Source organism: Misgurnus anguillicaudatus, chromosome 2 (genome assembly GCF_027580225.2).
Source record: "Misgurnus anguillicaudatus chromosome 2, ASM2758022v2, whole genome shotgun sequence".
Lineage (NCBI taxonomy): Eukaryota > Metazoa > Chordata > Actinopteri > Cypriniformes > Cobitidae > Misgurnus > Misgurnus anguillicaudatus.
In genome coordinates this window covers 8,931,683-8,945,652 of record NC_073338.2, presented here as the reverse complement: position 1 = coordinate 8,945,652, position 13,970 = coordinate 8,931,683, and the positions used below count along the sequence as shown (strand labels likewise).

The window sequence follows — 13,970 nt, the reverse complement described above, 5'->3', positions numbered from 1 at the left end:
GTCTCGGAAAATTCAAATGGTTTGACTAAATTAAAGGACAAGTTGGGTATTTTACACTTAAAGCCCTGTTTTCAGATTGTTTATGATGAAATAGAACGGTTTTGACTGAAATTTCGACATATGCGGCTGCCCAGAGAATTTTTGGGTGTTTGTGTTTCAGCTCCTACCTTTACAATAGGTTTAATGGTGCACTGGAACAATCCTTTCTAAAATGCATTAAACTTTCGTTTACAAAGACGTGAAACTCATCGAGTGGTCAGGGGTGTTCACTGGTATACTCACACAAAAATCGCTGCAAAATACACATTCCAACAGGTTTTATCGTAGTTTTTGCCAACTCCATTGACTTGTATTAGTTGTGCTGTGAGGTACGGTATTACTCCGCGCCGGGAACTTTGTTTCTATTCTTGCAATTGGCAAAGGTGGATTAGCGCCACCAGCTGGGCTGGAGTGTCTATTATTCAAGCTCTAAGCGGAAGAATGTATGGGTGTGGGGCGTTTGGAAAAATAGGTCCACAAGTTAACAACGAATGCTAAAACAGCTGTTGGAAAGCATCTTTTAACGCGATTTTTGTGTGAGCATATCAGTGAACACCCCTGACCACTCGGTGAGTTTCACGTCTTTGTAAACGAAAGTTTAATGCATTTTAGAAAGGATTGTTCCAGTGCACCATTAAACACATTGTAAAGGTGGGACGTGAAACACAAACACCCAAAAATTCTCGGGGCAGCCGCAAATGTCCAAATTTCAGTCAAAACCGTTCTATTTCATCATAAACAATCTGAAAACAGGGCTTTAAGTGTAAAATACCGAACTTGTCCTTTAAATTGTTATTTCTCTGTCTGACTCTACTCAGCCATATGCCAAAAAACCTAAATAAGGTATTTTTCCCCCAAGTAAGTTACTTTTTTCGTTACCTGGTTCGGTTAAATCAGAGCTACCTTGTGTTACTTCGTTCCCTTGTTAATTTAGTATAACGTTAAAAACTGCTAGTATAAAACAGTTTAAACCAAGAAGGATAAAAGGAGATATGAAAGAAAGAATTAAACTCTGATGAAACGTGACATGCACTATCAGTGGCAAAGACAGGGGAGGGGCCATGGGGGCATTTGCCCAGTGTGCCCCCACCCTTTAACGTGTCTGCCAATCAAACATTTAAATCAAATCATTTTATTTTGGCTTGCATTTTGATTTCCACAATTCTTCAGAACGACCACAGTTATCTAATGAAAAAAGCACATAAGTTGATCTATTTTAAATTAATTATCCTTATTTTTCAATTTACGTTAGCAAGTTGTTGCAGCGCTAGATTTTTGTACTTTCTTTACTGTTAGGACCAGGTTCGATGTTTGCTCCGACCAAGATAACTAAGCACATTGCTCTTAAGGTTATGTAAATGTTTTGCAATGTGAATTCAGTCTGAACAGTCATATCGGAATTCATGTGACTTTTACATCATTTTAAATTGATATGCGTCACAATTGCGGAAATATGCATCAACGGCATGTTTGCAGAACCATTTAAAAACATTCAAGACAATAAATATTAAGCTTCCATTGCACATCGCCTTATACACGAAATCCCCTAACACACAAATAAGTGTGTTTGATTTTTGACTTTTCTGAAGCGTTGTTCAGATTACCGAGCCACACGCAGAATTCTGCCGACCCAGGTGCAGAATTTCTCAGCTCGGATGATCTTGTATCGCTCCCACAGAATTTAAATAAAACACGTTGACTGGCCGATCTGTGCAGCTCCCTATGATGTCCACCACACGCGTTCAGTAGTCTGCACGTTCATTTCTGTATTACTGCGTGCTGCGCGTGATATATTACTGTTCTTTTGTGAAATTAAGAGTATTACTATGGGCACTATTGTAATATTTCTAATCCCCCTTCTGTCACAGCAGATCCTAATCGTCCAATGCAAATGAATAATCATTCTTAGTGTAGTGTACTGAAAAGCATTAAACAAAATTATTGAAGATCTGTAAAGACTGTAAGAATGCCTTACAATTTAAAGAGGGTGCATTAATCTATCAGCTATTAGTAAATGTCCAAATATTAAACAGGGTCACCCAAAGGAGCAGAAGTAAATTAAGTACAATATAGCAAATATTATCATAGTGCATTTATACACAATCCAATCATACTTAAAAAAAACTGTTAATAAGCCTTATGACAGATTTATGCATTTTATGTGCCACAAAAGATATTCATAATGAGTACATATTTAAAATATTTCATATATAAAATTTATGATTATTTATATAGGCTTTTAAATGTGTGTATTTACGCTGAGACACGTGTAATATTGGACTTGATTAAAGGCAGGGTGCATGCTTTTTGAAAAACAGTTTGGAAAAGCAAATCGGGCCGACTACCAAAACACACTTGTAGCCAATCAGCAGTAAGGGGCATGTCTACTAACCAACATTGTTGCCTGGATTGCATATATGTGACCAGTCACGGAAAGTAGGGGCACAAGTCGGATCTGGGGCATTTTGAGTTATTCAAAGATTCTGAAAGTACAGTTTCTAAGCTTTCCAACGATGTGTAACACATGGAAATCTGATAAGATTTGGAGAAGTTGTGGCCATTTGAATATAACACATTCAAGAAAGCCGATAAAATTGAGAAAGAAGAGTTTACACTTTTCCCTGCCGGGAGAGACAATAGACTCATTTACATCTCAATTAGCTAAGATATACCCTCTGTACAGCCGTTTTAAGTTACAGATGTTCTAGCATCATATGTAGTATTTTATGACAGGAGTCCAGATGACAACAGGCCCGGGGTGGGTAATCGAGAGAACCGGGAGAATTCCCGGTGGGCCGCTTCACTTTTGGGCCGGTCGAGTTTTTTTTTTACATTTGTCACGTTAGTGAGTCTATCTTCTCTTAAATGACACTTCACACGTTTCGCATTGACAGCGCGCAGCCTCTGCATGGGTTGTACCATGTGAGGGAGTTTTCCCCTCTCCTCCCATAGAGTTGGTTCGGTCCATAGCACGTCCCAGAAAACTTTTCTCCGGTAGGCTGGGCCGGCCCTACCGTAACAATACGCGTCTGAGAGGAGAGGGCGTAAAAACAGGTTGAAGAAAAAATCCATTAGAGGAGGATGCTGCCAAATGTGCCAAACTTACAGATTTATTTTCAAGAGGACAAACAAAAGTGACAACAACAGGTAACTTAAAGAGAAATAAGCCTAGTAATGATTAGCATTAGCAACGTAATTAGTCGGCTAATACCGTCAAACTATTTACAAGCCAAAATTTTTTTTTGTTAAAATATTAGCCTTTTGTCTATACATGGCAATTCATAGACTTTGCAAATATTATGCAAGCAGCTTCTGAGCAGTAGATTAGCCAGTTCCCCGCTTAAAACGAGGAGGCAATGAGTAAACAATATGAATTAAAGTTATTTAACCCTCAGGTTGTGTTCAGAACCCTATAACACCTTTTGTGTTCCCAGTCAAAAATGACCAGCCGAAAAAAAGCTTATAAATCACTATATATTTACCTAATATTGGATTCAATATTTTTGTCAAATAGTTTTCTTTTTTAATTAGGAATGGGTTTTATATTTGAAGAGTTTCGTTGCAAAACAAGATAAATCCATTTTTTAACATTTTTGTCAAAACATGTTTATTATTATGTTATCATGTTATTATTTTGTTTTATGGTGCTAATTAGCTGTATTTTTTAAGTTATGAAGGTTTAAATCAAAACAAACCAACTGCAGTTGATTTGAAATTAATTGGAATAATGCACAACCAAAAAACGAGATTTCTGAACAATTAAAAAAACGGTGGTTATCTCGTTTTTCAACGAAACTCTTCATTTCTATTTGCATCTGATTAATCATAGGCCTTATAACATTAGCAATGCTAATAATTTATCAATCTTTCCTTGTGGAATAGACTCCGAAAAGGGCTGGATTATTTTTGACCCATAATGGGTAAATATTGGACAGAACACGCTGCTGGGTTAAAATTGACCCAATGCTGGGTTGTTTTAACCCAACTGTTGGATTATTATAATCCACGGTTGCATAACAACAACCCAACATTGGGTTATTTTTAACCCAGCATGTGTTCTGTCCAATATTTACCCATTATGGGTCAAAAATAACACAGCCTTTTTTAGAGTGTAGAGGAATATTTTTGTTAACTTCTCATCTTAAGTGAAATATTATTTAACTTTTACCTTATTTATTTAACCATGATATTAATAAAAACTTTAGTAAGAGCTGAACTGTTGCTTTATTTGTCCAATTTGAAAAAAGTGCTAATTTGGAATAACACTATGGAAAAAGTGGGCCGGTCTTGGGCCTGAAACTCCCGGGCTGAAAATTGGCCCCACTCCGGCCCTGGATGACAACATGCAAAAATAAACATGACTTTTTACCTTTGTGTTGATCACAAGTCCAATCCAGTCTGTTTCAGATGTGTGAATCATCCAATGACAATTTTTGTCTACAAATGCGTATAATCCGTGAAATATAGATATATAGTTAATTGTTTACATCAGATTTCGCATTGTAATATGTAAGGGTATATGAGATTACACTCGACTCCGGTAATTTACGTTCTGTTAAACACATGAACCCGCCTTCAAAGTTTGTATTTAAAATAGGGAGGTAGTATAATAGATCATCCAAACAGCGCCATCGAAAACGTGACATCGTTTAGGGATGTAACCAATCGCTCGCTCGTTCCTCCATCAGCCAATGACTTCATGGAAAATATTGATAGACAAAACATGTAGCCAATTATATGAAGAACAACGATCTCTGTGTGACTTATATGTGTTTGACTTCATGCTGCGCTGCAAGAACTGACGAGAGCGAGTTGAAATTCCAGTGACGCGGCTGACGTACGACGCGGCTGACTGTTATCTGTTTCGCCCTAGATTCTTTTTTTTTGTGCGCCTGAGTTCGTTTACAGTCTGGGGAGACGCACGCTGTAAGTTTGAAAAAAAAACGTAGCAAACATTTCTGAGGAACAGGTCAGCCGCGTCACTACACGCGGTTCACAATAGAACCGAAAGAGAAGACCATGCTGAATAAAGTCGTAATTTTTGCTATTTTTAGACCAAAATGTATTTTCAATGCTTCAACACATTCTAGCTTACCTACTGATGTCACATGGACTTCTTTGATGATGTTTTTATTAACTTTCTGGACATGGAAACTGTACATAGATGTTCAATGGTTGAGACAAAAGCTCTCAGACGAAATCTAACGTTAAAACATCTTAAACTGTGTTCCGAAGATGAACGGAGGTCTTCCAAGTTTAGAACGACATAAGGGTAAGTCATTAATGAAATTATTTTCATTTTTGGGCGAACTGTCCTTATGTAGTAGTCACGCTGTTCCCTTTGGGGGCGGGGGCAAAAACACAAGCTTAAACAGTATGTAAATATACTCAGACAATGACGCCCCCCGCTGCACGCAAGAATCTCCGGAAAAACAAGCCGATTTCAACCGCAAAATGTACGCTTTTAAATATACAAAAACTGCTATCTCAAACATGGAGAGGCTTCTTCGTGATCTCATTAGTGATCTCAACTAACAGATTCTTCAATAAAAAGAAAATCACAAATTTTGAAAAAAAACCTTTCTCATTTTCTCAAAAGTTGTGCTGCTGACTTGTGTCACTGGTTTCCGTGACGGGTCACATATGTGGGGCGGGTCTATCAAAAGAAGGTGCAGACTGTATTGGGGTAGGGACGTGTTTGTTTAGGTGATTTCAAATATCAACATTGGCTTTCAGAGAGCATTTAAATGGGGTAAAAAGGGGTCTGTATTAATTAATTAATAAATTTTATCTATTTTGTAATCACGCACCTCTAAGCCGATACTTAAACGTTAATCTTGCCAGAAATCACTAGTTTTAATCTTTTACATTACATTTACATATAGTCATTTAGCAAACCCTTTTGTCCAAAGCGACTTACAAGTGAGGTAAACAATAGAAGCAATTATAGCAACACAAGAACAGCAATACATAAGTGCACTGGAAATTGTCTCATCAAGTCCAACACAATATACATAGCCAACGGTTTGTTAGTAATTTTTTTTAAACAAATGTAGAGATAAAGAGAAAGGCAAATAGAGAAAGATAGTAAGTCCGTTATTAGGAAGTGAGGTAATGGTGGAAGAGATGGGTTTTTAACCGAGTCTTAAAGACAGCTACAGAGTCAGCAGATCATTTCACGACCGGCAGATCATTCCACAGTTGTGGAACAGCTCCTGAGAAAGTACACGCTAGTGTTTTTTTCCCTTTTTGAGATGGCACCATGAGCCGTCGCTTGGTGGCAGAGCGCAGGGATCAAGAGGCTACATAAGGCTCTATAAGTAAGTGAAAGTAAGGGGCTGCTGACCCAGTGGTGGTTTTAAAGGCCAGGAGCAGAGCGTTAAATTTGATGCAAGCTGCTATAGCAAGACAGTGTAACTTGACAAAGAGAGGAGTGAGGTGCGCCCTCTTTGGCTCATTGAAGACCACTCTTACCGCTGCGTTCTGAATCATCTGTAGGGGTTTGGTCGTGCAGGCTGGAAGCCCCACCAGTAGCGCATTGCAATAGTCCAGCCTGGACTGGACAAGAGCTTGGAACAGGACCTGCATAGCGTGCTCATTTAGGAAAGGTCTAATTTTCCTAATATTGTAGAGGATGAACCTACAAGAGCGAGCGGTGCTGACAACATGCCCCGTGAAGCTAAGCCGATCATCAATGACCACTCCCAGGCTTTTGGCCGTCCTGAAGGACGTGATGGTCAAAGAACCTAGCTGAATGGACAGTTTGTGCTGAATCTTTGGTTCAGATGATGACAATCAGTTCTGTCTTCGCAAGGTTAAGCTGGAGATGGTGATCCTTCATCCAGAGTGAGATGTCCCTCAGGCATGCCGAGATGTGGGCAGAAACCGTGGGATCATCAGGGTGGAACGACAAGTTTTTAAAAGTTAAAAACTTTTAAGTTCTTTGCCGTTTCCATGGTGACTTGTGAAATCTGCGATCCATTGACAATGCTTTTATGTTGTTACCGTGAAGGTGTGTTAACTCTGGGTGACTTTCAGTGGGTTGACTGAACTAACTCTTAAACTGTGTTTGGAACCGACATTCCCAGAGTAAGCAAGTTTGGAATTAACCTGATGGTAAGTTAACCCTGCTTTCTGGAATACACCCGCTAACTCTCTAAAAAAAGTCCTTAACCAAAATGCTATTATCTCAGCTTTTTGCTCAAAATTTGTTAATTTTGAAGAAACTACCCATATTGGAGAGTTGATAAAAACAGAACAAATGAAGAGTTTCATTGCAAAACGAGATATCTCAGGGTTTTTTTCAGAAATCTCATTTTTTGGCTGTGCATTCCAATTAGTATCAATTCAACTGCAGTTGGTTTGTTTTAATTTAAACCTTCATAACTTAAAAATACAGCTAAGTAGCACCATAAAACAAAATAATAACATGATAACATAATAATAAACATGTTTTGACAAAAATGTTAAAAACGGAACAAAACTCTTCAAATGAAGATAGGATGAAAAGGTTTTTTTTTTGCTTTGAAAGCAGGGGGTTTGTTCTTTCATTTGATATATTGTATGTTTATATATTTAAAATCTAGCAATTGCTGTCTACTGTGTATATTTGTATGATACTGACTATGTTATGTTATATTTATAATATTATTGAAATACAATATTTATAACATTTATAATATAATATATAATTTATAATGTAAATTAAATAGTGTATGAATTTTATTTACATAAATATAGTACAACATAGTGTAATAAAATAAAATAAAATAAAATGCTGTAAAAGCACAGTACACAGTGCTGTGTGTACACAATACAATCAAAATAGTAACCATGCAGCCAGTAAGTTATTTTTAACAATGCAGGAAAATAACTCTGTGGTTCATTGGATAAACTGAACCGGAAAATCTAAAATATCCAAAGCCCTAAAGTGACATTTGTAAGAAAAATGAATGGCATGGTACAGTAGAAAAACTCCTACCCCAATCGCAAAGCGTATGATGTTCTTTCTTTGTGCTTCTAAAGATGCAGTTTTCAGTTCAGATTTGTCATGTGACTGTCCATCAGTAATAACAACTAAGAGTTTAACTGCTGATGGTCTTGCTCCTGCAGTTTCTGTAAATAATTGTCTCCTGTCCATATGAAGAAAAAGTAAAAGATAGAAAAAGAGAAGGATAATTAGTTTATATTATAATATAAAGACTGGCTATAAGCATATTCATGTACAGTGTTGGGGAAAGTTACTTTTAAAAGTAATGCATTACAATATCAAGTTACTCCCAAAAAAAGTAACTAATTGCGTTACTTAGTTACTTTTCATGGAAAGTAATGCGTACGTTACTTTTATTTACTTTGCGTTACTTTTTCTTGGCTAAGGCTTGATCTCTTTCAGGCCTTGCAGGTGTTTTTATGACTGAAAAGTTCTGCCTTCAGAAATTGCATATTTCATCACAAAAATGTTTAGCTCTGGCCTGCCATCTCAGTTTCTGACTCAAACTGTTTCCACACAGGCACAGAGAGTGCATACGTTTAGTTTAATTCAGTACATATTTTTTTATCAAATTAATTAATATAAAAAAGTAACTTGAGTTACTTTTTTGAAAAAGTAACTCAAATATTAATGTGTACATTTAAAAAGTAATGCGTTACTTTACTCGTTACTTCAGAAAAGTAATATTATTACGTAACTCAAGTTACTTGTAATGCGTTACCCCCAACACTGTTCATGTAAACATTAAAAATATGTTGATCACAAAGGTTAGGGATAAAGAATTTGAGTATAGGAACAGTATTTTTTGAAGAAAAGGTGGAAATATGTCAATATTAATAATAAGAAAAAACACAATAGAGCAAGATTTAAATATTTTTTGTCATTTTGTGTTCATACACTTGCCATAAGTATATATACTTACACAACTGTTTTGATAGCCCCTGCAGTGTAAGTAGCAACTCCATATCGGTAAGGTATATTTAACACCTTACTTTCCCACATACTGTCTTGAATGTTGAGTTCATTAAAGTTGTAATGAATCTTACAATCTTTGGAGTACTGTGCAATGGCAAACTGCAAACCAAAAAATAAATGAAGTTTAATTTTGTGTTCTTTAACGCAGACATTTACAAATGGAAATTTAAACAGGATAAATATTGAAAAAGACTTTTCTGACCTGTGCATCCCACTCAATAAAACGCTTAATCATGTTTGCCACAAAACCTTTCATTGTTTCAAAATCTCCAAACCCTACACTACCAGAGCCATCCAGTAAAAAGGCTACATCAATCTGACCTGGGCAGGCTTTCAAATGGAGAGAAGCAAAAGTGTTATGCATATAATAAAGAAAACATCTTTGACTTAAAGGCGGAGTGCACAATGTTTGAAAGCCAGTGTTTATTTGAAATCACCTAAACAAACACGCCCCTACCCCAATAGAATCAGGACCTTCTTTTAAAAGACCCGCCCCACACATACGCAACCCGGCAAGGATGTCGGTTAGTAGACTCGCTCCTTACTGCTGATTGGCTATGAGTGTGTTTTGGTAGTCGGCCCGTCTCCTTTTCCAAAGCGTTTTTCAAACATTGTGCACTCCGCCTTTAACTGAACAGAAAACAATAAACAACATATCCCTTTGGCAATCAGCACATTTACCTTTCAAAGGACTTTGTACAGTTTTTTCAATGTTTGGTACAGTCATGCTGCTTTCAAAAATAAAGCACATGCCATTGTAGGTAGTAACATTTTCACATTTATTTGGAATGGTTGGACCACAAATCTGAGAAGGACAGAAAATGTAAAAAAAAAAATGGTTATCAAATACTTTCCTCATCATTAAGCTAAATTTACATGTTTTGATTCAATCAGAATGATACAAATTTTGACAGATTAAACCAAACATAGTCTTTACATGAACAATAATGAAGTGAATTGCATAAATATATATACAGAGGCTGTTGTTTCAAAATGTGCATATTAGCAGTCTTCATACCATTGGCTCTTTTCTATGTTTTTAATATTATTGCTTTGGGGGCCATGCTGGTTATATTTATCAAGCAGTAAAATGCCCCTTCTTGAGCCTATAACAAGGCATCTTGTGGATAAGAGAAGCAAGGTGTGGTGGGATAACACTGTCCTGAACAACAGCAGATAATAAGTGGAAGGAGAATTTTAGAATGACATGACAGACAATTCTAATCTTCAAGGGCCAGTTGTTCAAAAGTAATCCATTTGGATTTCAGCTATCGGATTAGATCAAAATTTCAAAATGGGTTGTTCAAAACAAAAAAAATGGATTCTGAATTTGGATTGGATCACAAAATCCAGTCTAGGTTTTGATCTGGATCAGACTGTCACTTTGTGTTGGTCAAAACATTTTAGTAAGATTGGGATTTGTTTGATTATTTAGGATTATTCTAATCCCATCAGAAGGGTGGATTTCAAGAACAAAAATGTAATAAAACTTCTAATAAAATGTTACTAAAACATAAAAACCTACAGTTTGTCTACAATACAACATTTCTGTTATGTAATATTTATAAATATATCATTTGTTTGTAAAAATTTTGTTCAGTTCAGTTTAATGATAAAGTATTCAAAATATAACATTGGGCTATATTAAACCTTCCAGTCAATTAAAAAAGAAAAAGTCCAAATAAATCTCTCATTCAGCAGACAATAGCAAACCAAAATTTAATTTTAACAAAAGTCCTTAAATTTAACGGTCATTGGCACTATATAGTATATTTTTAATAGTAGTTTTAACAACCAGCATTTCTACAAATGTACCGGACATTTAGCCTCTTTATGACTTAAAATTCATTCATGTTTGTGTATAATCTATATCTCGTTTTTTTTTTTTTTTTTTTTGAGGACCAGAAGAACAGACTGAATGTTAAATAAAAATAAAAAGTAAGGGTAAGTTGTGCTGTTTTAATGTCTTTTCAAGTAAAAACACTTAGTAACCCCATACAAACCAAGCAACCTGCTGTTTCTTAATAGTCAACACTGACATGTGATCCTATTTAATCCAGATTTGCTAATCTGAAAAAGTATGTATTTGGATCAGGGTGATCCAATCCAATTTTGCTTTGAAAAACCAGGACAAAAGTGAGATGGTTTACCTGATCCTGGATAGCAAAACATGGGATTTCCAAATCTGGATCATGTTGATCCAGATTAAACTTTTTGAACAACTGGCCCCAAGTTCCACAAATTTAAAACATTTATATTTAGGTATTAGGCAGCTGCTTTTATCCAAAACGACTTACAGTGTAAAACGAATTTTGAATGTCATCAAGGTGAGTAAATGATGACAGAATGTTAATTTTAAGCCTAGTGTGTTCACAGATAAAAAGACTTATAATGTGTTTATTATAAAAACAATATAGGCTAGCCTCTTAAACCCTAGGATCCTGTCCCGGGTCCAAAATTACTTAATTAAATAAAATATTCCTTTAATTTTTAATGGTCTGTCATGAACCCAGTACCACATATTAGATACTGTTTGAAAGCTTAGAATCTCTACTTTCTGCAGATTGGCATCACTTTGACATATCTTTTACTGTAAGAAAGTTATTTAAACTTTATTTACACTATCCCCCCCCCCATTTTTTTTATGATTTAATATTCACATATTCCATGTTTTTCAAGTATGACAAACATGGGCAAGTCTTATATCAAATGTAAGCTCTCAGAAATAAGGCTACAGCGTATTTTTGTTCTATTATCATCACATATCCAACAATCGTCTAATGAATAATGAGGTAAAAATGGTCTCCAAAAATGTATGTGAAACTGCCTCAGATAGCACAGATAGCCACAAATGCTACACCATCTTTTATCTTAGGTCCTACTAGTAGATAAATTAACATCTATAAAGTATAAAAACGAATAAATCATTATTTTAGCTAAATTAAGCTGGATAGATCATTTGACACTAATTTGTCATCCTTTCAGATAAAGGCTATATGCTATCTATAACAACTTACATTATATCCTGAGTGTTACTTGGCCGAAAATATGTAGAAATATAACCTATGTGATTAAAAGATTACAGAACAAAAATGTTTAGCTCACGCGGATCGAACGAAAAGCCGCTAATTAAGCGGAGTTTCTGTATAAAAGAGGACGTGCAGAAACAGTCGAGTCGATAGATGATCATCAATGTTTATAATGTTTCACGCAAATACTGTTAATGAAAAACATTCATATCTAAATGTCCATGTAAGAGTCAAGTGTTCAGTCAGTTAATACTAATAGAGCCACCGGCGTTATTGGATGCAGCCTCCTTATCCACGGAGCGGACGCTGTGTACAAAGAAAAAACCTATAAAGGTTTTTATTTTATGTGGTTTTAATGCTGGTAAGCAATGGCGCTTTGTATTTGTGTTGCTCAGTTAGATTAAAGTAATATTCATCTTAGATACTGCATCTAGATGCAGACGACGCTACAGTTCATCTTTCACGTTTTTCATACATTCATTGTATGATTTAACGAAATATGAATAGCATAGTATTACATTTTGAATTGAAATTCACAAAAAAACAAGTTACTCTCTTAACTCTTGACAATCTATTTGGTATTTATTATACATGTATGATGTGAAAAAAAAAGAAGGAAGGGCATAGCTATATATCAATTTAAAGGGACACAAGGCAGCATTTATATGTTAATAAATCATCTTCGTAAGTCGGTATATGTTTAAACAACCTGATCTCACGAATTTCCGTGGCATAGTCACGGAATTTTGTGCTCATTTTTCCGTGGCATTCTCACGGATCTCCGCATTTTTCCGTGGCCCTGCTACGGACTGTCTTTTTCGTGGCATTCTCACGGATTGGTTACTCAACTGTTTTGTCCTATTTTCTTACCATTTTCACTTCGGTTTAGGGTTAGATTTACATGAAATGACATCCCTACCCAAACCCAACTCTAACCCCAACGCCAGGCAACAATTGTTTAAAGTTTAGAAAATATAAAAGAATAAAGCAGAAAAAATTGTATTAACCAATAGTTAAAGTGACATATTAACGCAAACACCAAATCTAACCCTAAACCGAAGCGAAAATGGTTTGAAAACAGGAAAAAGCAGCCGAGCAACCAATCCGCGAGAACGCCACGAAAAAGACAGTCCGCAGCAGGGCCACGGAAAAACGCGGAGATCCGCGAGAACGCCACGGAAAAATGAGCACAAAATTCCGTGACTATCCCACGGAACTTTGTGAGATCATGTTGGTTTAAATGACTCATTACATGACGAATGAAGACTCTCTCGCCCGCCCCTACCGTCTGTAGGAAGAATATCCCACTTGCAAGTTCGCTGTATCCGACCCGGTGTCCTTCAGTTTCATAAGTCTCAGATATAGAAAGCATTTACTCCCAGACACTAGGGGGAGCTAGTAGAGAAATAATACTCAGACTTGCCTTGTGTCCCTTTAACGTGAAAAGCGCAGTTGTTGCGATTGGTTTCCTCCTCGCTCTAAAAGTGTGGTGCTGTGCTGCATCTCGCTTACCTCTACTCCCTGCGGGTTTTCTGGCGCATACAAGAAGTTCCTCTACTCAAAAGACCAAGATTCCTTGCGAATAGAACATGCGCAGTACACAAATCAATGTTCCTTTTGATGGGGATATGCCGATACGCATTTACATGACCAAAATTTTGGGTTAGAAAAGGGGTAACCCAGGGCTAATATTCGGGATTTTAAAAACAGGAATATGAGCATATTCGTGTTTTAGCCGGTGTTTACATGGACGTACATGGAATATTCCGGATTTGAATGGGTTATTGGCTGCATGTAAACGTAGTCATTCTTTTTTGGATGTTTACTGTCTGCTGCTGGTAACAACCAGAACTGTCTGCAGTCTGCTAGAGCACACAGAACAGTTATCCACTTACAAAGACAGTGTTGTTTACAACATAAAAAAATAAATTTTGGTG

At 36.3% G+C, this 13,970-nt stretch overlaps 1 protein-coding gene across 1 annotated transcript in view; it reads right to left on the bottom strand.

Annotated features, from left to right (window-relative positions):
• LOC129441632 (integrin alpha-M) overlaps window positions 1-13,970 on the bottom strand; it is a 43,929-nt gene that overhangs the window by 19,182 nt on the left and 10,777 nt on the right. Inside the window, exons 5-8 of the mRNA XM_055201283.2 lie at window positions 9,686-9,809; window positions 9,207-9,334; window positions 8,952-9,103; window positions 8,021-8,171 (exon numbers count right to left, since the gene is read on the bottom strand). Coding sequence (XP_055057258.2) covers window positions 8,021-8,171; window positions 8,952-9,103; window positions 9,207-9,334; window positions 9,686-9,809 — 555 coding nt within the window. The remainder of the gene's footprint in view (window positions 1-8,020; window positions 8,172-8,951; window positions 9,104-9,206; window positions 9,335-9,685; window positions 9,810-13,970) is intronic.